Source organism: Pleurodeles waltl, chromosome 12 (genome assembly GCF_031143425.1).
Source record: "Pleurodeles waltl isolate 20211129_DDA chromosome 12, aPleWal1.hap1.20221129, whole genome shotgun sequence".
In the NCBI taxonomy this organism is placed as follows: Eukaryota; Metazoa; Chordata; class Amphibia; order Caudata; family Salamandridae; genus Pleurodeles; species Pleurodeles waltl.
The window spans coordinates 674,186,612-674,212,968 of record NC_090451.1 but is presented as its reverse complement, the minus strand read 5'-3'; the positions used below and the strand labels follow the sequence as shown (position 1 = coordinate 674,212,968).

Sequence of the window (26,357 nt, the reverse complement as noted above, 5' to 3'; positions counted from 1 at the left end):
GTCAGGAGTTTTTGAAAGAGAAAACAAAGAACGGCTCTGTGATCTTTAAGATGCCAGTCTCATCTGCACCCATCACTACAATGTTGGCGTCTCCTGCTGCCCACCTTAGGGGGGGATGCAATATCCTTAACAATTTAAGCCCCTCCACCAACACTCACACAACCTGGGAATCATCACTTTCCCAGTGATGAAGGGAAGAGTTGCACCGGCCTCGGGACTCTCTTCCGCTTCTGCAACGACTCACACCACAGAGTACTGTGGAACCGGAAGTGACTTATGTGCCTCTTTATTTATACCTCTGCCCCGGTCAGGATGTGCGCAAGGGCTATGACGCACTATGCAGCTGCGCGTGGACACCTCATCCCTCAAGTGTCCATGTCACGCGCTGCACTGGAGGTGGGCATGATTACTGTTTGCACAGCCCATGAGATGAAGACGGGGGCTGGCAGGTGTCCCGGCTGACCCCTTCTATTGTCGGCACTGTGTGCTGCCTCTTAACTTTGTCTGTTTAATGTTCCCTTCTTCCATTCGTTGCACCAGGACACCCCACGATTCCGATGACGCTGTCTCAGAAGTGCGTGACTTTAAGTTTTATTCCATAGCGAGGGATGGGGAGAAGGGGGTGACCCCAGCATATCACACTCTTGCAGCTTATATCGGGCGCTCCGGACTGCCACTGAGATCTGCCCTAGCCCCGTGGGAACCCTTGTTGGATAGGCCTTCCACCCTGGTAAACACCAAGACATTCTCTCCCCGGGCAGACTTCAAGCACTCCCTACATCCACAGGGACAGTCACGTGACCCCTACTGACAAGCAGGCCCTGCGCAAGCATGCTCCCAGGCCGCCCTCTTACTGGTGGTGGAAACACATAGCTCATGCATGGCCCTGCTCCAAGAATATGATATAATTTAACGAGAAAAATAGAAGGAGAAATATGTAATCTTATTCTTTAATAAATATAAAGTTTCCAAACAACTTCTCGGGGCTTCCCTTAGAAGTAAATACATCACATAAAGGAATGGTGCTGTGTGTGCTGTGGTGCCCGGTTCTGACCAAGTAATCTTCAGTTACTTTGTGAAACTCCTCGTTGCTTAGACGAGGCCCCCACCTGTTTCATGGCAACCAACACCAGCATAGAGGCAACTAGACCTGACTGGCAGGCAGCGAAGTCTCCCTCGACTAACCTGCTCGAAAGGGGGGGTTCTCAGGGACAGGGGCTGGCATGGCACCACCAGAGAGTGGGAACTTGGGAGAGAGGACAGGAATAAATCACTGCAGATGCGACTGGTGGCACACACTTAAAACATTTTTAAAAACATGATTAGCGAGAAAGGATAAGAGGGGGTGCTGAACTGTGAGTGAAGCGAAGCCCTGAATTCTAATAGGTGCCCAAGTGAGTGTAGGAAACAGACCCGATGCCAAAGCCAGTTCTATAGCCCATTAACAAGGCCGCTTGAATGATGAGACTCTCGTCATGTGTTTCCGTATAATTATCGCTATCCAAAACTTGCCACATAATCCACCATCTTCTGCTTAACCTGCAAACTTCATCAAGCAATAAATGCTTCTTTCTCAAACAGATCAAAAGTTATGAAAAACGCTGGCACGTGTGTTGCAGTGCACAGGAAGGCCCTATGCAAAGACTGACTGGTCACCTCTCCATTGCTGATTGCTGTATTTAGGTGTAAAACTGATACTAAGGAGATGACCCCTTGGTCCAGATAGTGTTATGATGTGTTACATAAAAAACAAAAGACAATGACGTATCAATGCCACAAAATGTGCCACATTACATTGCATAATTTGCTTTTTCGTGCGGCATAATTGAGTTAACCCTGACATTGTTTTGTAGAGGCAGGTAGATCATTGATTTATTTTCTTGTCAACAGATGTTCAATATAAAACAGTCAGTAGTGTACTAGGAGCTAAGATCAGCCCTGGAAATGTGTCTTTCTTCTACCAGAGATTTTCCCAAGTGCCCCACATGGCCAGTCCAGCCCTGAATACTGTCAACACCTCAACACATGTTTCGTCTAATACCTAATAGCTTTTTCAGGGCTTGACATCCCGCTTGAGTGATTAGCAAGCAACCAAGGTAGCATTTATAAAGTTAAGGAAAAATCATACAGAAAAATGGAAAAAGTGTAAACATCTGTGAAAAGCTGTGGGATGGCCCTAAAACATGATGGACAACCCAGGAAGGTAATTTGTGAAGGAGGCTCATCAAAACAAGCAACTACGGAAGAAGGCTCAGCAAAGCACGCAAACGGCTGAAGGCGACTGACCTGAAACCCACTCCCTGTATATCTATACACAGCAAGACGTATTTGGCTTATGGAAGACATAATAAAGTATTAGTCAGGTAATACCAAAACTCATGAGGAGGAAGGGCCTTTGATGAGCCTCCTAAATATTGTCTCAGTACGTTTATTTTCCTGGCATGGACCACATGTTCAGTTCATGGATACAGTGTGGGCATCCCTTGGTTTCTGTTTAATATGACAAGTGCAGGTCAAGCTTTCAATTACAGGATGAAATACTAACACAGGCTAACTTACTCATTTTTTATGTTTGTACCCATTTCACAGAATCCAGAATTACTAGACTAATGCCTCATTCCTGTATTATCCAACATTTACAAACACAGCAGAAACTTTAATTTAAGAAGCAATATCTATAATGAAACTCACCGAGACCCAAGCAGGAGACACGGAGGCCGGACTTGCCCAGGTTCCTGCAGAGAAAGAGACAGAGGAAAGTCAGATGGATCAGAAAAATGATGCTTTCTAGAAAGGTGTTGGATTTGAACCCAACATACAAGTTACAACAACCTCATGGCAACTCCATTATAACTGTGAGTTCTAGAACAATATCTTGTAAACATAGCCGACTGAACATAAACGTTATTGAACTTCTCTAGAGTTGGTTGGGATTGGAAATCTATCTGATTTTTTGCGAAAGGGCCTAAATCAGAGATGGATCCACCAGTTAATGTTGCTCCTTGATAGTAGAGATACTAGAGTGGAACAAACCTAGGTTGAGTATTACTGTGGGTGCTTCAAAGGTCATATGAAATGGTGAGGCCCTCAAAGTGGGCTAGATAGTGGATCATGGTCCCTGTATCAAGAAGGTGGCCATCAGCCCCACTGGAGATCTTTTTTTTTCTGCTAAGTGCACCACTGTGTTTTAAACAAACTTTTTAACTCTTGGCGTTAGAGGGAACACTGTTAATCACATTGTATCCTGATACTTCCAAACAAGATAAAGCCATTATTTTTTGGAGAATAGCATCTCAGTAGAATATGGCAAAAGCGTTCAGGTTTCTTAAAAATCCTTTGCATTCTCTGTGTCACTGTGATCCCGCCTGTATTATCGTTTATTAACATGTCAATGGCCCCCAGATAAATACAGTGATGGCCGCCTACTTCCATCAAATGAGGCGCTTGAAAAAAGTCTTTCATTTCGTCCTGGCGAGCTTGGTGTTCCAGTTGTGTCAGCATGCAGTATATCTAGGCTGGATTATGCAAAGGCCTGTTATCTGGGTTCACCAGCTTGCTCGTTTGAGACACGTCAACGAATTCAGAATGCAACAATGAAGCTTCTTAAGCTTTAGGAAATGGGATCATTTCACAGAGGCTTAATGTAACCTCCACTGGTTCAGGGTGCAGAACGCACCCACCTTAAGGCACTTTGCCTGGTACATTGTGTTTTCTGCCAATCCTTCTTAATACCTGGGTGCTAACACACAGCATTATCCTCGGAGCCACTTGTGCATAATTTGCAAATTTCAGCACAAAAATCTTAGTTTCTAGGTCAAACAGATCAAAAGTTACTAAAAACGTTGTGACGCAAGTGGGCGTAGTGGAAGGCTCTTGACAAAGGCTGCACCATTCAGTTGCATAATGCTATATTTTGGAGTTAAATTGACCCTATTAAGGTGAAACCTAGAGGTGGGTGAGCAACTGATAGCTCGAGCTAGACTCAAGTTTAAACACCGGCTCTGGTTCAACTTGAGGTCCCACTGGAGCCTTGAGCCCAAAGCGAGGCAAGCTGGCATGTGGGTTGTGCCTGCCAACCTTGCTCTAACCAGAATGTGGCTTTACGGCCAGAGCTGGCAACTTTGGAACTGGGGAACCGGGTTCAAGTCTTGATGTCAACTCAACATTTTATGATTCTGGGCAAATCACTAAATCTCCCTGTGCCTGAAAAAAAAAAATGAATGTGACCTTGTCTTTTGCAGCTGGTGCTCATGTTAAGCGCTCCAATTCCTTCGGGTTGAGAGCACGCTATATAAAAACTGCATAAATATGTACAAAGAGGTAAAAACAAGGCATTAACATAAAAAAGGAGAGACACATAGATAACCATTTAGTAGCCGATATGTACGAAGTTGAACAAGAAAACCAGAATAAATTACGACTTCCTCAGGTAAATTGTGTGATCCTAGGCCAATATTTCATTTCACCAAAACGACGTTTTCTTTTTATTTGCATATGGAAGCACTTTCGAATGTGTAAGTTCAGAATACCAGCTGCTGTACAAATTCCTGTTATGTTTGATTTAATATACTCTAATGTTGCTCTATAATGATCTGGGCCCCATCCTGGGTTCACATAACAACTGTCTTGCCTCTTGGTTCACTAATGGTACTGTCACTGGTGTAGGGACAGAGACAGGAATGGTTCTAACTCCATGTTTAAAAAATATCACTTTTAATAAGTACTTCTCAGTGCAGTATATATAGTGAGATATATTGCTATGGAAGCATATAGCTGGATAGCCCAAAACCTAGGGCCATGCCGGCTGTTAAAGGCCCTGCAGCTTGGGCCTATAACAAGGGTGAGGACCTTTAACAACAAATATAACCCAAGGGAGGAGGGGTATAGGGCTATTAGAACATTCCACACCCTAGGTGTTCTTAATTAAAAAATGAGAAACAGGGAGACAAACATTGATAGGTTGGAGCAGAAGTCTTATTCCAGCCATTATTACCCAGAGCACTCCATTGTCTTCAATAGAGCTCCCGACATTCCAACATTCCAATGTTCTAATCCACATGCAAGAACTACACCTTTTTTAGTAGACTTTATCAAATTCTACACAATGTTAGTTGCATGATTTGCATAGCGAGCATTTTCAGGCGTCAGCTCGTACACAGAGTCTAAGAGCCACGCCAAACCCGTGGTTTGGCTGTGGCTCGGTTCTCCTTGTGAATATGTTGGCTTTTCCACCTCTAGTAAAACGTTTGCTAAGTCTATGTTAATGAGTAAAAAGGACAACAGAACAAACATTATCACAGATGTGGTTGCATTACTGTACTGCACTGTGCAGCATAATTTGCTTTAACTTGCTGCATAATTTAGTCAACTCTGCTCCATAATTTGGTCCTGCCCATCTGCATATTTCCAGTGACCTAGAGACTTTGGGAGTAATTACGCTGCTAGTGGTAGCTGATCTCAAAGGGCACATTCTAGAGTGCCGTCCGTCATAGTATCCCATCCCTGTAATTGTTTGCCTTTATGGCAATAAGCAGGACTTTAAGTGGGCCGGGTTCGCCCAGGTTTCAGACCCAGTAGTCATTTAAAAAGGACATTGAAACAGTTCCCATTCAGCACTGTATTAATGTCCTTAATTTTTCATGCAAAAACACTGATCGATTTCTGAACAATGAGTATAAAATGTTAAATTAATCAATGTAATTCCTGCTTATATTTCACACGCTTTACAGAATCTTGCATTCCCTATGAGTGTTTGCTTTTTCCAGGATGTTGTGTTACTGTGTTTTTCCAGGCAGCATATTATTGTTGTCTTGTATATAATTTGAATTCTATGCAAATGTGTGGGTAGGGTGGCACTCTACGCAAATGTTAGTGAATACTTTTAAGCCATGCCCTTAATTATATAGACCCCGTTCCTTTCACGGACCCCTAGTTTGTTCCTCCCACCTAAAGCCCTGGCAATTAGGGATATCTTTTGTTTTTTGTTCGGGTTCTGTAGTTGCCTTCATACGTTCTGTGAGCTTTCCTGTGAAGTCCTGGCATCAGAAGCCCTCTAGGCGACTTTGCCCTTTGCAAGTGTTCACACACCCACCAGTTAGCCATATAATCATGCCAAAGAATGTGCTGCATTATTTGGTCAACCCTGCCGCATAATTTTGTCCCCGATTACTTCCGAATTCTCGTAACCTTGCTGTGCACAAAGCTAGACGCATGTTACATATACGTTCCCCTGCAATCTTACAAATAATTACACATTACGGGTGCCCAACATTTAGATCTCTGCCCAACGCACCCTCAAAATACACATATCCAACCCAACGGCAACAAGACCCCATCTTTTCGCACAAACACACAACATCCGCACATTGGTATGCCATGAGCGCCACAGGCCCAGGTGCAAGCAAGGAAACAGGGCTCCCCGCTCTCCCCAAGTTGAGTGATACATAAAAATACACGCATAATCAACGGGGTACGAAACTCTATGCCCGGGTGTCACTGCACCTGCTGACCCGATGAAATCAGCCCCCACAAACATACGTACATCCCTGTGCAAGGGAGCCGTTAATTCATAGACCGGCCTAAAGCAGTTCAGCGGTAAGGGCGCACAAAAAAATAATTTTGGCGGGAATTAATTTCAGTGAGCGATGAGGGATGCTCCAGGCGGCGGCAGCTCTTCAGTCACAAAAATTAGATCTCGGGTCCAGGGCCGGCTGCGAAGCGTGTGTTTTTTTCTCTCTCTGCTGACACGACAAGAATTGCCGCGTTTGTTTTCATCCCACACCCGCTGGTGGCGCCCAATACATCACGTCCCATCGACTGCGCAGGAAAACAACGAGCAGGGAAGCAGGTGGGGACGAAAGAGCAACCGAGCGGCGACACCGCGGTGACACTGCGCAATATAACAAAAAAAATCTAAACAAATACGCTCTAATGCAGTATCAATTTTAGCCACTTATAAAATGATGTGCCTGGCAGCTCCCACGACTAGGCCCAAGGTGCCCGCAGCCTGGCTAACGAGCTTTATTTTATGTATCCGGCTTTCTATTTATTATTTTAAATCAAACTTGCTTGATGTGGAGCTGAGCCTCGGCAGCCCTGGAGGCCACTGTTGTTTACGTCTATTCCCTTCTCAAGCGCAGCGCTGAAAATTAATTCTACTAGGCGCTCTGCGGCAGATGAGAAAGAGAGAGCAGCCTCACAAAGCACTTTAAAAGAAATACAAAAACAGTTATAATTAAGCACAAAAAGAGATTAAAATGTAAACCAACATAAAACGAATCAAACAAATCCGGACGGTACAACCACTTTCTACACAGTACCAATTAACGGACAATGCTAATTTATACACAAATCTGAAAAAATGTAAATAAAGTAACAGTCATCAGGGAAAACTTCCTTGGTGCTAAAAATTACAACAATACTTATGACATACAAATACGCTAATCTGAAGCATGCAGAGATTTTACAAGCAGTCGATGTTATTCAAATAGTCCAGTCTTCACCTTCTTTCTGCTAATCTTTAAAAGACGTGCAAGCTTCCCTCACTCACAGATCGGGAACAGAGCAAACAGCAGTAGTGCAAGGTTCTCTCACTCACAGTACAGGAAGAGAGCAAAAAGCAGCAGTGCAACCTTCTCTGACTGACTGATAAGGAACAGAGCAAACAGCAGCAGTGCAACCTTCTCTAACTCACAGTATAGCAACAGTGTAAACAGCAGCAGTGCAAGCTTCCCTCACTTACATAGGAACAGCACAAGCAGCAGTAGTGCAAGCTTCTCTCACAGAACAGAGCAAACAGCAGTAGTGCAAGCATCCCTCACTTACAGCCCAGGAATAGCATAAACAGCAGTAGTGGGAGATCTCCTCACTCACTAAACAGGAACAGCGCAAACAGCAGTAGTGCAAGCTTCCCTCACTCAACTAGGAACAGCGCAAACAGCAGTAGTGTAAGCTCCTCTCACTCAGTGAACAGGAACAGCGCAAACAGCAGCAGTAGTGCAAGCTTCCCTCACTCACTGAACAGGAACAATGCAAACAGCAGTAGTGCAAGCTTCCCTCACTCAACTAGGAACAGCGCAAACAGCAGTAGTGTAAGCTCCTCTCACTCAGTGAACAAGAACAGCGCAAACAGCAGGAGTGCAAGCCTCTTTCCTTCGAAAAGGAACAGTGCAAACAGCAGTAGTGCAAGCTTCTCTCACTCACAGAACAGGAACAGCGCAAACAGCACTAGTGCAAGCTTACCTCACTTACGGAGCAGGAACAGCACTAACAGCAGTAGTGCAAGCTTCCCTCACTCACTTAACAGGAACAATGCAAACAGCAGTAGTGCAAGCTTCCCTCACTCACTTAACAGGAACAATGCAAACAGCAGTAGTGCAAGCTTTACTCACTCACAGAAAAGGAATAGTGCAAACAGCAGTAATGCAAGCTTCCCTCACACACAGAACATCACAAACAGAAGTAGTGTAAGTTTTATTAACACTAGAAAGAAACAGCAGCAGCAGTGCACGTTTCCCAGGAGCAAGGTGCATTGAATGCTTTTCCAACATGCAGTCAAAGGGTATAATATGAGCAGCAGCAGTACAAGCCTCACACTCAGCACAGGTGCAGTCTGAGCAGCAGCGGAGCAAGCGCCACTGACACTCAGTACACATACAGTCCAATCAGCAGCAGTGCAAGTTTCACTCACACTCAGCACATGTGTAGTCTGAGCAGCAGCGGTGCAAGCTTCACTTACGCTCTCACACTCAGCACAAGTACAGTCCGAGAAACAGCAGGGCTCCAAATCTCACAGTTGTTGACATTATGAGTGAACTGAGAGAAGCTGACGGTTTTCTAAAATGGACCTCTGGTATCAGCCGCTTATGTTGACATTTAGTGCAGCAGCATCTCTAGAGGAGCATCACATCAGACTCTGAAAAGTACTATAGAGATTCCAAGACAGTGTTCTCATGCTACACAGAGATACGTATGAGATTTACAGCCAAAAGTCAGTTTCTTTGGATGCTGCATTTCAGTGGAAGGGGTAGCCCATAATCCAAGCCAAAGTGACCAACATGAAGATGGCCTTTACCCAAACTTGAGTCCGGGATATGCAGAGGTTCCGAGGGATGGTTAACTACTGTGTACGCTTCATAAAAGACTTGACACCCCTAATGGCCTCCCTCCGAGAGTCCACAAAAGCATCCACTCCGTGGGTCTGAAACAAATATCACGCTGCTGCCTTCCAGAACAGCAAAGAGGCGTTCTTAGCTCACACCACCCTGGTGTACTTCAGAACCAACTAGGAGACTGAGCTCTCTGCAAATTCGAGCCCCAAAGAACTGGGGACCCTATTTTGCCTGAAACAGGGGCTAAGGAATGGGCCCCATTTGCATGAGTAGCAGAGAAGCCATGCCAATCCACTGGGATGAAGGTACTTCCACATGTACTTATATAGACATTAGTTTGTGGTGCACACGAATCACAGGCTCCTGATCCCCCTGTTTCCAGGGGCCATCATTGAAGCCACCTCTGCTGATTAGGAAATGGGTGCCCCAGCTCCATTCATTTAGGGTAGGCTCCCTAGTTACGTTTCACTACTTATCCATGCATCCCTGGTCAGCCACCCAGAAGAAGAAAAAGCTGCCAGCAGACAGGAGAATATGTGCAGTACTTGGTTGAGACGTCTTGGCAAATGCTGGTATCATTGGTCATGTCCCTTGAGGCCACAACAGCAGATGATTACATACAAATGGCAGACTGTCTTTAAGACCAGGAACTGGGCTCAACTGAACAGTCTTGAAGACCCCCGTATGGCACAAGACTTCAGAAGTACAGTAAGTGCTCGAGTCTCTATACAACGTCTGCAATGAACTGGCTGTGGAGGTGGAGGGTGTTCTTCTCCGGGGTCGAAGGATAGTGATACTGAGGAGCCTTGCCATGCAGGTTGCTCACCTCACCCACACAGGGCACCTGGAGATCAAAAGTGGGATCAAGAATAAAGCCTGGTTTCCATAACAAAATGAGCTGCTGGGGACTGTAGTGAAGATGCACCCAATGTGCCAAGCCGATGGGAGCCCCAGTCCTCCAGCTCCCATCATCACAGAACCGAACCCTCTTGATTCTTGGATCTGAGCCAGTGTGAACTTTGGCAGTCTCACAGAGAGTCGGTACATGCTGGTCATAGGGAAAGACTACTCCACATATCCACAGATTAATATATTGTCACTCACATCAGCCAGTAAAATAATATCAAAGTTAGAAAACGTTATGGCCACCATGACCTGTTGCTTGAATTCACGAGTGATAATGGACTCTTATTTAAGGGTCATTAGATGTCAGACTATCTCCAGTCATTGAACATTGCCCACTAGAAGGTATCCCATAGGTGGCCGCAGGCTAACGGGAGGTCGAATGTTTCATGAGCACTATTATCAAAGTCATCCATATTGCTCATTCTCATCACCAGCTGCTTGAATGTGCCATGTACTCTTTTGTCCAAGAGTATCAGCAGACTCCCCAAATGACCACATGGAGGTCTCCAAGCCAGGTGTGCCTGGGTAAAGTGGTCACCATTCTGCACCACTCGAGCTGAACAGTGGCCCCATAGATGCCGACCAGCCATCAAGGAACTGTTGAAAAAGGAAAGATGAGTCTAGGAGGCAGAGTTGAGCCAAGACAAAAGACCTGACGGTGTAGGATGCAGTGCTGGTGCGCAAACGTCACTCAGGCAACAAGTTGTGAGTTTCATTTGAGCTTTTCCTATGGTGAATAGTGTGTCAGCATGGTACAAGCGTGACAGCTCACAGAGGGGGAGAAGTCACAAGAAATATATCATTCTTCAAGAAGTTCAAAGATGGAGCCCCTGGAGTACTAGATGGAGAAGGGTGGTCGTTTGGAGATCACTGGTTGCCAGTGCTCGTGGTGGAGACCTTGGATCCTTGAAGAGGTAGGGCAGTTCCTATGGTGTCATCAAAGGAGCAGAGTGAGTTTGAGACAGAGATCGCGCCCATTTCACAGGATAACACCTGGTAAATCCAACCTGAGAGGACCCGCCTCTAAAGAACCTAAGAGCTCACCCCTCCCTGTAGTTGAGGCCTGGACAAGTGCTGGACTAGCTGGTGAATTTTTGGTTTTGGTTGTTTTGAACATTTTGTATTTTAGGGCAGATGTAGTGTTAGGGTTGCCTCCCACTAGGGCGTACCACTGAGAGGAGAGAAGGCCAGGTGTTCCCCAAGAGGGCTTGGAAAATGGTTCAGGCTGTAGTGAGATAGGCAAATCTAATAAAATGTCAGAACTCTGACGTTCGGGGTCCAGCATGTCACAAACCCATCAATGAGTCTGTGTGGTTCTTACCTGTTGACTTTCCAGGCCCCAACATCACAGGAGGAGGCTGTGTATCCCTCTGCCCCTTAGCTAAAGTGTTTCTTCAATGTGAAGGCATTATTGGAGTAGTGGCGCTTCCTGACTGTTGATAGGCTCTCAGTAGAGCTCTCGTCCAGCAATGGAGTTTTAAGCAGCCTGGCGCCTAGATGTCTCTTTTTGCAACTTCTACTTGCAAACATATAAAACTGTTAGGCACTTGCATTTTGCTCATAAGCACTCTGCAAGAAAACACCATTGCAGCTCTTCGAAGTGTGATAAACACTAAAAGTAGTACAGACATACTCTCCCCAGGGTTGAGGATACTCATTTAGATACTATCATCTTAAAATCATTAATTAATGCATCTGTAGCCTCCACTTTGGTTAAGCGCTTTCCTACTGGGCCAACCATATGCGGTCCTCCCGCTGTCACTCAGAGTGAGTCATTTTATGATGCTTTGGATCTTAAGCTTGTTACTGACAATACTAAAGGTTATTATATATAGAAGACATATGTTGAGATTATAGTTCACCTCAGGAATAAAATGGGCTTTGAAGACCCATTACATTTACCAACTTTGACGGAAATTAATGTCTTTATCTCCCTGCAGATTTTATGAGTCTTTTAATACATCCTGATATGGAAAAAATATTTAAGAGGACTAGAAGGATCTTAAAAAAAAAAGTCAGTGCCAAGGTATCCCTATGCAATTAATGTGCTTCTAAATTACAACCAGATGTTCTTAATTCCCTGAAGATCAGTTCTATCCTACCATGACTAGCAAAACAATCCTTTATTTTCATTGAATAATAGACGCATTAAGACTTTATTGATAAGAGAGTTGAGTTGGCATTGCCACATCAACATATGGCTATGTGCTTTTTCTTTAAGTGCCCAAACCTACCCAGCCTATTCAGCACACTCATTGGTGAAGTAATTCTGATATTTTATTACAGCTTTAGAGGAATGTTCTGAGTGATCTGATTTGAAAGCAACTTAAGTAACTCACTATATGTATCTCTAGACACCCATTAAAGCTTCTGCTCTTGGCATAGTAACTTCGGTGGCAGCCAGGAGAAATCTGAGAACCATCAACATAGAGAGGATGTAGCGCAGCGGTCAGAGCGAGCACCTCGGAAGCTAGCGATCCGCGTTCGAGCGTTGGCGTAACGTCCAGTGATTCTGGGCAAATCACTTAATCTCCCCATGCACATAGACAGCGCCTAGAGACCCTCACGGGTGATAAACTGCGCTATATAAATCCGCATTACATTACTTTACAGTTGTTGATAATGGGAACGGGCAATTTGGTGATAAAAAGCTACATAATTCACCAAGAGGGGTTGAAAGTTCAATCTTTGATGGCGGTAGCTTCCAAACTTGTTCTCTAGGCAGAAAAAAACTTTACTCAATTACAAACTCCTATATTCCAGGGACAGTAAATGTGACATCAGATCTTTTAAGTGTGGTGCTTCCAACATCGATAGACTATTCGTTGAAGACATAAATCTTACAGATGGTCTGTCTGAAGTTGTGGAAGCCCATAGTGGATTTGTTTTCCAATTCCAGGTACTCTCAACTAGTAAATCGCTTTTCCAGGAGCAAGGATCACATGGTACAGCATACAATGCTCTGTCCATGCCTTGGCTGCAGTGACTCCTGTCTGCCTTCCCTCCTTTTCCCTTAATAGTGAAAGTAGTGATTAAAGATTGCAAAGAGAAGGCTCAAATAATTGTAAAAGAGACAATTGAATGTATATCTGGGGTGGATTCTTCCTCACCATTCATCATCATTCAGATGACCAATCTCTCCTCTTGCAAAAGTGATCTGCCTCAGATTGACAGCTTCTGAGGGGCCGGGGCTTTGCGTTACACCTTCTCCAAGGCGGTAGCCGTAGCAATTCAACAGGCTCCACATCCCTCCACATTGAAGTCTTATAATAAACATTGGGTTTCTCTAGGATGTCGGTGCTGTTCCAGAGAAGTCAATCCTCTTCCCTCTCTGGTGATACTCCATCCTTTCTGAAGTTCTTTAGAGAGGGTTATATTCTGGGGCTTGCTGACCCCACCCTCTGGTGTCAGCTAGCAGCCTTTACTTCGTTCGGGATTTTTTGTGAGGAACCTAGGTTCTTACCCATGTTAGTTATTTGCTTATTAATGAGTTTTCAGTAAACGTGTCCTAAAATTTGAGTTCTTTTACCTCTCTCGGACCTTCCTTTAGTCCTGAGAACTTTACAGTCAGCTCCCTTTGAGCCTTTTTAAGAGTCTAGTATTAAAAACATTACTACTGAAGTAGTATTTCTAACTGCTATAGTAACTGCACAGAGATTGGGCAAAATGAGTGCTATTATTTCCCCTGGACCCTCTTTACATTTGTTGTCTGCGGGACTTGCACAGTGCCTTTTTATTCTTCTTTATGTAAAGGTACTTCTGAGTTCCACATTATCCAAGAAATATTTCTTCATTATTTCTCCTTTTCTTCTTCTTCCTCTGGGGAGTATGTTTCACACAGATCAGCTATGAAGAGACCAGTTGGAATATATTTACAGAAAACTCAGAATTTCCCAAATCAAGTTTTCTTTTTGTCTCTTTTAGTCTTGAATGGCATGGCCTTAAACCTTCAGTTGCTACTTTTACTCACTGGGTACGCCTAACTATATTAGTATCTTACAAATCCTCTGGCCTTCCCATTCTCTCTAAGGTAGGTGGTCCTCCAACAATAGGAATTTGCACCTCTTGGGCACTAGCTCGTTGAGTTTCGATATTACATGTCTGTAGAGCAGCAACTTGGTATACATCGACAATGTTGGCAAAACTTTACAGTTTGCAAGTTCCCGGTTTGGGTAAAGATTTTTGTTCTACAATCCTAAATACTGTAGCTGAATATTTAGGATATTGATCAAGAAAAGAAGAACAAATTGGTTCTGCACTCTCCAATTGATCACATCACCTTAAATCAATCCCAACCCCATTACCTGCTAAAACCTCAGGAGATAAGGACAGGGGCTAGGAAGAGGAATGATGCAGTAAAGTTCAGATTACTTACCAGTAATCGTCATTACGCTGAGTGCCATTCTTTCTCATCCCAGTCCTATTACTCACCCTGCTCTCCGTGTGGGTGGTGGCATTGATTTAATTCTACTTGTAACTTTTAACACTTCCCGTTTCCTACTAGGAATTGATGTGGCGTTCTTCCAAAGGGGAGTGGTTAACTACTTTGTTTTGGATTGTATAATACCTGTCATTGGAACCTGTCGGGGAAGACCGAGCACCTCAAGAGTAAGGACTGGGACGAGAAGGAGTTACACTCGGTGTTACGAAGATTACCGGTAAGTAATCTGGAAAAACTCCCTGTTTGGCCTACTAGCTCAGCCAAAAGATATCAATCAAAGGGGTGAAACAAAATGCAGAAAACTTAACATTTCACACCAGTCAGTTCCAAAAAATAAAATGCACTGAAATAGCCCTGAGTCACCATGTCTTGACCACAACGAAAATTGCTAAATTAGTAACTCAAAATCGTACGTCACAAGCAGGAATGCAAGCTTCCCTTACACACAGAACAGGTACAGTGGTTGCAGCACCAGTTAAGGTGCCCTACAAACATGAAGCAGGTACTGAAGTACCTGTAGTAGTGTAGATCTGTCTCGCAATCAGAAGTACAAAAATGTTAGCAGTAAAGGTGTTTCCCTCACGCACGACATGGACTGGCAGAAGCAGTGTAAACCTCCTTTACACACACAACATGCACAGAATGGGAAGATGCAGTGCAAATATCTCTCAAACACAAGAGCTATAGCAGAGTTATGGGTAGCAATGTAAGCTTGCCTCACACTCAGAGTAGGGTCAGCACAGCCAGACGTAGTGCAAAGAGAGCAGATATACTGAACACGGGTAGCAGTGCAAGCTTCCCTACCACTCAGAGCAGTCAGCACAGCCAGACATACTACAAGCTGAGCTGATACTGAACACAGGTAGCAGTGCAAGCTTCCCTCTTACTCAGAGCAGTGTCAGCACAGCCAGACATACTACAAGCTGAGCTGATACTGAACACGGGTAGCAGTGCAAGTTTCCCTACCACTCAGAGCAGTCAGCACAGCCAGACATACTACAAGCTGAGCTGATACTGAACACGGGTAGCAGTGCAAGCTTCCCTACCACTCAGAGCAGTGTCAGCACAGCCAGACATACTGCAAAGAGAGCAGATACTGAACACGGGTAGCAGTGCAAGCTTCCCTACCACTCAGAGCAGTGTCAGCATAGCCAGACATACTACAAGCTGAGCTGATACTGAACACGGGTAGCAGTGCAAGCTTCCCTACCACTCAGAGCAGTCAGCACAGCCAGACATACTACAAGCTGAGCTGATACTGAACACGGGTAGCAGTGCAAGCTTCCCTACCACTCAGAGCAGTGTCATCACAGCCAGACATACTGCAAAGAGAGCAGATACTGAACACGGGTAGCAGTGCAAGCTTCACTACCCCTCCTAATAGGGTCAGCAGAGCCAGACATACTGCAAACAGAGCAGATACTGAACACGGGTAGCAGTGCAAGCTTCCCTACCACTCAGAGTAGGGTCAGCACAGGCAGACATTGTGCAAACAGAGCAGGAACTGAGCACGGGTAGCAGTGCAAGCTTCCCTCTCACTCAGAGCAGTGTCAGTACAGCCAGACGTAGTGCAAAGAGAGCAGATACTGAACACGGGTAGCAGTCCAAGCGTCCCTCTAACTCAGAGCAGTGTCAGCACAGCCAGACATACTGCAAGCTGAGCTGATACTGAACACGGGTAGCAGTGCAAGCTTCCCTCTCACTCAGAGCAGTGTCAGCACAGCCAGACATACTGCAAGCTGAGCTGATACTGAACACGGGTAGCAGTGCAAGCTTCCCTCTCACTCAGAGTAGGGTCAGCACAGGCAGACATTGTGCAAACAGAGCAGATACTGAATATGGGTAGCAGTGCAAACTTCCTCACAACAGAAAGGTACAGTAAATGCAGGAAGTCGCCCTTTGCTCACACATAATATGCAGTCCTGGCAGCATCACTGCCAGCTTCCCTCACATACAGAGCAAGTACAGCACAGTTAATAGCAGTGCAGGCATCCTTCATACCCAGACCAAGGAAGCACAAGCAGCAGCCTTGTACACACACAGAACAAGTACTTCTAGCATTGCAGGCATGTCTCATAAGAGAAAGGCACAGTAGAGCCTGGAATGCAGGCTTCCCTCATGCAAAGAACAGGTATATGGCACTGGCTGCACCAGTGGGGCATTGCTTCAAACACAGAACAGGCACTGCGAGTGTATGCAGCAGTGTACGCCCACCTCACACAGAGGCAGGCACAGACTGGGCAGCAACTGGTCAAGCTGTCCTCACATAACAAGAACATGTCCTGTACTCCCAGCAGCGGTGCACTCCTTTCTTGCACTCAAGGATGATACAGAATGGGAGGCAGAAGTGCAAGCTTCCCTCACACACTTGCAGCCCCAGTTCCAGGCTCTCTCGCACACAGAACTGCTTGCAGCACCAATTAATGCGTCCTTCGTACCAAGGCTCGGTGCGGGACTCAAAGCACCAGGCCAACCTCTTTCATACAAATAACATTTATAGCAGGGACCTCACCGAAGCCAGATTCTCACACACAAAAAGGTAGGCACTCACAGCAGCAATGCATGCTTCCCTCACACCCATAAAAAATGCATCACTCTCAGCACCAGTGCCAGGTTCTCTCACACATGGAACAGGTACAGCACTCTCAGCATCAATGCCAGCTTCTCTCACATGCAGAAAAGGGAAAGTACTCGTAGAACCAATGTATGCTTCTGTCATGCTCATAAGTAGTACAGAACTCACATCACCAGTGCCAGACTCTCTCGCCCAGAACAGGTACAGTACAAAAAGCACCAGCGCAAGCTTCTCTCACACCCAGAACAGGTACAGCACAAGCAGCACCAGTGCCAGCTTCTCTCGCTTGTGGAACAGGTACAGCACAAGCAGCAGCAGTGCCAGCTTCCCTAACACATGGAACAGGTACAGCACAAGCAGCAGCAGTGCCAGCTTCTCTCACTCGTGGAACAGGTACAGCACAAGCAGCACCAGTGCCAGCTTCCCTAACACATGGAACAGGTACAGCAAAAGCAGCACAAGCAGCACCAGTGCCAGCTTCTCTCACTCGTGGAACAGGTAGAGCACAAGCAGCACCAGTGCCAGCTTCTCTCACTCATGGAACACGTACAGCACAAGCAGCTCCAGTGCCAGCTTCTCTCACTCATGGAACAGGTACAGCACAAGCAGCAGCAGTGCCAGCTTCTCTCGCTTGTGGAACACATACAGCACAAGCAGCAGCAGTGCCAGCTTCTCTCACTCATGGAACAGGTACAGCACAAGCAGCACCAGTGCCAGCTTCTCTCACTTGTGGAACACATACAGCACAAGCAGCACCAGTGCCAGCTTCTCTCACTTGTGGAACACATACAGCACAAGCAGCACAAGCAGCAGCAGTGCCAGCTTCCCTAACACATGGAACAGGTACAGCACAAGCAGCACCAGTGCCAGCTTCTCTCACTCGTGGAACAGGTACAGCACAAGCAGCAGCAGTGCCAGCTTCTCTAGCTTGTGGAACACATACAGCACAAGCAGCAGCAGTACCAGCTTCTCTCACTCATGGAACAGGTACAGCACAAGCAGCACCAGTGCCAGCTTCTCTCACTTGTGGAACACATACAGCACAAGCAGCACCAGTGCCAGCTTCTCTCACTTGTGGAACACGTACAGCACAAGCAGCACCAGTGCCAGCTTCTCTCACTCATGGAACAGGTACAGCACAAGCAGCAGCAGTGCCAGCTTCTCTCGCTTGTGGAACACATACAGCACAAGCAGCAGCAGTGCCAGCTTCTCTCACTCATGGAACAGGTACAGCACAAGCAGCACCAGTGCCAGCTTCTCTCACTTGTGGAACACATACAGCACAAGCAGCACCAGTGCCAGCTTCTCTCACTTGTGGAACACATACAGCACAAGCAGCAGCAGTGCCAGCTTCTCTCACTCATGGAACAGGTACAGCACAAGCAGCAGCAGTGCCAGCTTCTCTCACTCATGGAACAGGTACGGCACAAGCAGCACCAGTGCCAGCTTCTCTCACACATGGAAAGGGCACAGTACAAGCAGCACCAGTGCCAGCTTCTCTCACACACAGAAAGGGCACAGCACAAGCAGCACCAGTGCCAGCTTCTCTCACACACAGAAAGGGCACAGCACAAGCAGCACCAGTGCCAGCTTCTCTCGCTTGTGGAACACATACAGCACAAGCAGCAGCAGTGCCAGCTCCTCCACTCATGGAACAGGTACAGTACAAGCAGCGCCAGTGCCAGCTTCTCTCGCTTGTGGAACAGGTACAGCACAAGCAGCACCAGTGCCAGCTTCTCTCACTCATGGAACAGGTACAGCACAAGCAGCAGCAGTGCCAGCTTCTCTCACTCATGGAACAGGTACAGCACAAGCAGCAGCAGTGACAGCTTCTCTCGCTTGTGGAACACATACAGCACAAGCAGCAGCAGTGCCAGCTTATCTCACTCATGGAACAGGTACAGCACAAGCAGCGCCAGTGCCAGCTTCTCTCGCTTGTGGAACAGGTACAGCACAAGCAGCACCAGTGCCAGCTTCTCTCACTCATGGAACAGGTACAGCACAAGCAGCAGCAGTGCCAGCTTCTCTCACTCATGGAACAGGTACAGCACAAGCAGCAGCAGTGCCAGCTTCTCTCGCTTGTGGAACACATACAGCACAAGCAGCAGCAGTGCCAGCTTCTCTCACTCATGGAACAGGTACGGCACAAAAAGCACCAGCGCAAGCTTCTCTCACTCATGGAAAGGGCACAGCACAAGCAGCAGCAGTGCCAGCTTCTCTCACACCCAGAACAGGTACAGCACAAGAAGCACCAGTGCCAGCTTCCCTAACACATGGAACAGGTACAGCACAAGCAGCAGCAGTGCCAGCTTCTCTCACTTGTGGAACACGTACAGCACAAGCAGCACCAGTGCCAGCTTCTCTCACTCATGGAACAGGTACAGCACAAGCAGCAGCAGTGCCAGCTTCTCTCACTTGTGGAACACGTACAGCACAAGCAGCACCAGTGCCAGCTTCTCTCACTTGTGGAACACATACAGCACAAGCAGTAGCAGTGCCAGCTTCTCTCCCTCATGGAACAGGTACAGCACAAGCAGCAGCAGTGCCAGCTTCTCTCGCTTGTGGAACACGTACAGCACAAGCAGCAGCAGTGCCAGCTTCTCTCACACATGGAACAGGTACAGCACAAGCAGCAGCAGTGCCAGCTTCTCTCACACATGGAAAGGGCACAGCACAAGCAGCAGCAGTGCCAGCTTCTCTCACACACAGAAAGGGCACCGCATTGCCAGCACCGCAGCCACTCCCACTCGTCCCAGAACAGGCACTGCACAGGGGCAGCAGAACCAGCTTCCCTCAGACATTCACCTGTACTTCATGCCCGTGGCCCGGCCGGTGGACTCCCGCAGGATGATGGGCCCCCGGTGGTAGGAGAGGTGGTGGTTGAGGTTGCGCGTCACCACGGCCACGGTGCGGTATTTGGGGTGTCCGCCGCCCCCGCCGCCGGTGCCGTTCTGGTTGGCCGCCGGCCGGGGGCCGCACAGCCGGTCGTCACTGTTGCGGCTCCGCATGGTCTGCTCGGTGCAGGCGATGGACACCTGCATGGCGGCATAGGGTGCGCTCGCAGGGTAGTCGGGATTTTATTCGGGGCACTCGAGGGTTTACGGGGAAATTTGCGCACGATCGTGGAGACGGGATTCTATACGGCACGGCTGCAGAATAGTCGGTATTTTATGCGGCGGGATAGTCGAGATTTTCGAGGCTGCCTCTGGAGATCATGGGGCTGGTTTTGGGGGGCGGGGGTGCGGGTGATACCCCGATACCTGCGGAGCCGGCCCGCCCACCTGCAGTCCCAGGTCACCGGCTGGCGCTAAGGATGAGAAGAGATGGGCTCTGTCGCAAACAAGGAAGGGGGCTCTGTCGGGAAGGGGGCCCTGTCGTGAAGATAGATGGGCTCAATCGCTGACTGAGGGGCCCTGTCGCGGAGAGAGTGGGGCTGCGTCTAAAAAAATGGGGCTCGTTGAAGAAGCGAGATTGAGGAGAGATAAGCTGTTGCAAAAAGAGAGGGGGGTTCTCGTAGAGGGGTGTGTATGTCGCCAAAGACAGGAGCTCTGTTACACAGCGGAAGGGTGATCTGTCTCTAAAAGATAGAGCGCTTTGGCACGAGAAGAGGGGGGCTCTGACAAGAACAAGGGGCTCCCTCACAGAGGATGGGTTTTACCGCGAAAAGAGGGGTTCGCCTCCACATAGACGGGGGCTCTCACGCAAGGGCAGGGCTTGGAGAAAAGGGGTTCTTCCATAGAGAGAGGGGGGGTTCTGCGGCGAAGATGGGGGTCTCCGCCGCAGAGAGAGGGGACTGCTGGGGGACTCAGCCGCCAAACAGGGGGGCTGCTAAGGAAACGAGGGGTCCAGGCACCAGAGAGGGGGTCTCCTAGGGAAACGAGGTGCTGAGAGGGGCTCGTCCACTGAGGTGAGGGGCTCCGCTGCAGAGAGCGCGCGCTCTGGCATCCTCCCCTGGTCCTCAGTCTCCGCCGCGGCATCATTAGCATGAAGCCCCTCCCAGTCCCATTCACAGACCCCCAGCGGCCCTCTGCGGGGAGGGCGCGGGCCTATCGCCTCCCTCGTCAGCACTTTATATCACTGCGCTTTTATATGACTGGGCGCCTGCGTTTATAGCGCCAATCACACCGCGCGGCGGGGACAGACTATTACCTGCTGCAGCCAAGCAGGGGGGTGAGATGCAAACTCACTTGGGGGGCACCTATGCCCCTCCTCACGCTCTATCTCGGATTTCCTCCTGCTCCTCCAGTTCTTCTCAGCCCTCCCTGTTTTACCAGAATCAGTTTTACCTCAATCTCCTCCCTCCTCAGAAGTCTCTGTTGTACCTACCTCACCCACCTCTCCCTCTCTCCTTAGCAGTCCCCACCTTTCCCCGTGCTATCCGTTCCCTGCTACACTCCCATCTCTCCTCTGAAAAGGCCCAACTTTACTCCTATGTCCCCCTCTCTCTCCAGCAGTCTCTGCTTTACTCCTATCGCTCATCACTCCACAAAGGCCCCAACTTTACTCCTACCCCACCCCTCTCTGAAGCAGCCCGTGCACTCACTGCTTTACCCCTGCCTCTCCTTGGCTCCTCAGCAGTCCATCTCCTCGTGCGTGACACCGGTTTTACTCCCTCACTTCACGTGACCCCGTTTTACTCCCTCTGCACCCACATTTCTATCTCCACCGCACCCCTTGCATTGCCCTGGCCCCTCATTCTCTCCTCAGTAGTCTGTACTTTACCATCACTACCAGTGGCATCAAAACACCACTGATACCACCATTATTACCAATACCACCACAAATAAAACCACCCCCTGACAATACCATTTAAAACACCACCACCAAAACCTTCACCATTACTACAGCCTCAACAATACTACTAATATCACCATCACTTCCTGTACCAATACCAGTGCAATTACCACCAGTACAACAACCATCAATACCACAGCAATACCTTAACTTCCAAAACCACATTAGAATCTCTGCCAATGCCACCACCACAGTACTAATACCATTGCAATACCTCAATGCTGGACCAGTCAGCCTTAGGGTGGCCTTCACCCCACCTGCTTTCCCTTCCTCCTCCATGTTTCTGACCTGGTTTTTGCTGGCTTCAGGACTCTTTGTACTTTACCACTGCTAACCAGTGCCAAAGTGCTTTTGCTCCCCCTAAACGTAGTAATATTGTCTCATCCACAATTGGCATATGTAAATTATTATAAGTCAGTAGTTACGTGCCCATGTACCCAGGGCCTGTAAATTAAATACTACTTGTGGGCCTGCAGCACTGACTGTGCCATCCACTTAAGCATCCCTCTAACCATGTCTCAGGCCTGCCATTGCAGCCCCTGTGCATTCAGTTTTACACTGCCATGTCGAACTGGCAAAACAACCCATTTGCCAGGCCTAAACCTTCCCTTTTTATGCATATGTCACCCCAAGGGAAGGCCCTATATGACTCACAGGGCAGAGTGCATGTATTTAAAAGGCAGGACATGTACTTTTAAGTTTTACATGCCCTGGTAGTGAAAACCTCCCAAATTAGTTTTTCACTAATGCAAGTTCAATCTCTCCCATAGGATAACATTGGGATTACCTTATTACATCTCATAAGTGTAATTTACAACCTGAAAGAGATACATTTTTCAAGTTTGTTGTCACTTGACTCACAGTTTAAAATCACAACTTATGGTGACAGATTTTAAATTGCAGTGCTAAAAATGGCACTTTTAGAAAGTTGGCGTTTCTTTAATTTAACCATTTGGGGCCTGCTTCCTATTTATGAGTACATGTCTGGGGTGGGTGACAACTGGGCTTTGCACATTCCCTCCATACAGTCACACTCAAAAGGAACTTGGGGAGACTTGATGGGGAATGCACCTCGTTCCGGGCCATTTTGGGCAGGTTGTGAGGGAGAAGCTGGGCACAGCTTCACATTTACACCCAAATAGGCTGCATCCTGTCCCTACACAAAGGCCTGTTGAGAATTTGGAGCCACGTTCAAGAAGGAAGGGCCTCTGTGCACTTCAAAGACCTTTATTTGAAGTCTCCCCCACTTCAAAGATACAACTGGGTATAAGTATGGGGCCACTGACACCACCATTTCAGTGCACTTCTGGACCTGTAAATACTCTTCCAGGAAGAAGGGCTGCTGTGCTGCTACAAGGACTGCCAGTCTGCTGGACTGCTGCTATGCCAGACTTCTGCTTTGCTGTGCTGAGATGCTGCCTGCTGCCTCTTGCCTAGAAGTGAGAATAAATGGACCTGCATCTCTCCATCCCAGAAATCAGAGTGATTCCAAGGACCAGCTGTCTGGTCTCCTGTTTTCTGAAGTCTCAGGGACATAAAAGACTTCCAACTTAACCTGCATCTACACCAGGACTCTGCCAGCTGTGAGTATGCCCTGCCAAGTGGTGCCATCCTAGTCCTGGACCCTTGGAAGTGAGGCCTGAGGAGCTTTGTCAGCCAACCCACACATCCTCACCACAACCGGCGCATCCTTTTCAGCACATGGAGTGGACCCAGCGCATGACCTTCGGAACCAGTGCATTGCCTTTGGAGTAGACACATCCCCTGCTACAGGAGCAGAACCAACGGATTGCATTCGAAACCAGTATATTGCTCTAGGAACTGACGCATCGCCGACTTTGCATGAAGAAAACCTACGCCTCTTCTGTTGCAGTATCAGAACCAACACATTGCCTTGGCTGCACCTCGCATCTTCCTCAATGTCAATAGAACAAGGATGAAGGGTCTTTTGTTCATCAGGCATAAGTGGGTGCCTGTATCTGTTCCACACTATATTGTGATTGACCTGAACTCTCGATTTTGTCCTGGTCCAGCACAACCAGATATCCCCAACTGGCTTCTTGCTTCTAAGCACTTTTCTACAGTTTATTATTTAATAATTCATAGCTCAAGTTCTACTTATTGTATTTTTGTCATTTTGGTCTTGTTTTATTTATTACATTAAGTTCTATTTTTCTAACCAAGTGTGGTTTATTTGTGTGTGGTGTTTTCACTGTTTGAAGTTTTGCACAAATACTGTACACATTGCCTCTTAAATTAAGCATTGACTGCACTCTGCCAGGCTACCAGAGGGTGAGCACAGATTACCAAGGGTGTGTTCATGGCCTATCCTGACTAGGATTGTGGTTCCTGCTTGGACATGGTGCAGACCTCTGCCAACCAGGGGCAACAGGAGTTTGCACCCACTTTCCGTGCCCCCAGGGCACTTTGGTATTTACAGATAGCGCCGGTGCACATATAGCGTCAATGCTACCATTGCTGGGCATTCCCTCATTTGCATGGGGGCGAGACCCCATATGGAGAGCTGCAAACAAAATTTTGTTATTAAAGGTGCCAATAAAAGGTTAACACTTTCTTTCTGCAATTATGAAAGCATCTTCAAAAGTGCACAGTTCAGTAATTATTAGAGTTGAAAAGGGAAATAGATAAAGGTCGCATTACTCCTCTACAGCTTTTGATATTGTCGGATACAAATATCTATATTTTTTCACATATATTTAAACTGCCAGGTTATATATATAACATGACAATCTAAATAAATGTGGCTAATTACCACTCACACAGAGCGAATGTTCTAATAGCTGCACATTCACATAGTAACTATTACTAAACTACAAATGTAAAATTTGAGCTTACCACCACAGCACAGCAAAAGTGACACAAGAAAAAACAAATTTACAACTTCACAGATGGCAGGTAAAATTACTTTACACAGACGCACCTCTGTTAACAACCATTCTCTTCATGGTGTCCGCATTGCACAGGTTCATCCCACATAACTAATAGGATATAGAGATATATAAGCCTAGAGGTATTTTTTGTGCAACGGTGATATAACACATTTATATTATTCCGGTTTCAGTATTTCACATCATTTCTGTTTTTCTTGCAGCTACGCATTTTCACATTGTTTCTGCTCCAGGGAGACCGGTTTTCTAAGCACATTACATGACATAACATCCTTCCTGTTAATGTTTTGCGATGTTTGAGTCCTGGCTCCCAGCTGCCCCTGTTTATGCGCGATCCATTAAGAGCTGATGTTGCTAGGTAATGTTCCAGAACAGGGTCGCGTAGGCAACACGTGTGGGCCCGAGATTATGGCCAGATCGAGAGGCGCAATCGATTTATTGATTGCTTAAAAAGGCCTGGATGAGCCGCTGCTCCAGCGCCCTTTAACCTTACGCTGGAGGGAGGTTCCACCCTTGTATTCATTCCCAGGGGCTTAGTTGTCAGCAGTTCAGCAGGTGCAGTAGCATCGGGGTCCAGCAGTGTGAGAGGTCCCCAGCATCTAGCTTACAGATGTCTTTTGTTCTCATAACCAAGGGAACCTCAGGACTACTTCCTGGCTTTCTCTAGGGCCCACGACACCCCGTCAGATAGCCCGCGCTGGTTATCCCAGCCTTTAAAGTGTTTTGATCTTCCCAGTTGCCTATGAATCCCATAACAGAGGGGAAAGTACAGCGAGAGAACAGACTGTGTTTTGTATGCACACGGCATTCTGTAGGAAGAGCAGACAAGTTTATTAACAGTTCATATGCCCTTGTTTCCTCAAAGGAGCCTGGGGAATGATTCCACAATAGATTTCACACCCCAAGCTAACATCACCAAACCAAGGAAGATTCTCCAATGGACACTGTTATGGATGGAAGGCTAGGTAAAGAGAACATTCTTTTCTTTCTCTCTTCACTGGATGGCCCCTTTAAGGAAATTAAGGACTGTTTTAGAGATGTTTGTATCCAACGGTGTGAAAAGCTGAGATGTTTATGCACTTTAGTAATGGACTGAGGATTGAAGAACCTTATCGAACACAGGAATAAGTCATAGACATTTTGTAAGTGCCACTATTGATCCAAATCGAGCAGTGCCTTAAATGGGAAACGATAAGTGCAGGTTCTCACCAAATTGAGTCGTGGACTGAGGATGGCATGTGGGGCGGAGCTAAGAGGAAAGATTAGGACTTTCTCAGTGCACAATTGTGCATGATGAAACAGAGACATTTCTGCCATCTGTATTATTTTTATTTTTGCGTGTGGAAAAGGAGATATTTATCAATATCTTTCAAATGAGTACGGATTGGTTCTACACTTGTGGCACATAAACTACTTTTCATTTCTCACTTATTTCACATATCCGCAATAATGGATACTGTGTGCAGTCTGAAAAAGAAACCTGAACAAGGGCATACGGTGATCCCATCCTTGTTGACAGACAAGCACATTCCACCTGGCCCCATCTACTTCACTTGAAACCTTCCTGTTCATTCAGCTACAATGGTTCCTTTAACGTACCATTTGTAAGTCTTGTGAATTCA

At 46.9% G+C, this 26,357-nt stretch overlaps 1 protein-coding gene across 2 annotated transcripts in view; it reads right to left on the bottom strand.

The window, feature by feature from the left end:
* The window catches only part of KCNAB3 (potassium voltage-gated channel subfamily A regulatory beta subunit 3), a 147,720-nt gene that overhangs the window by 64,556 nt on the left and 56,807 nt on the right, over nt 1-26,357 (bottom strand). The window contains exons 1-2 of one of the 2 annotated variants that reach the window (XM_069218637.1): nt 19,838-21,144; nt 2,692-2,735 (exon numbers count right to left, since the gene is read on the bottom strand). In XM_069218637.1, coding sequence (XP_069074738.1) covers nt 2,692-2,735; nt 19,838-20,073 — 280 coding nt within the window. In that variant the 5' untranslated portion in view covers nt 20,074-21,144. Of the gene's footprint in view, nt 1-2,691; nt 2,736-19,837; nt 21,145-26,357 lie in introns of those variants that run through there. The other variant, XM_069218636.1, reaches the window with a different exon arrangement.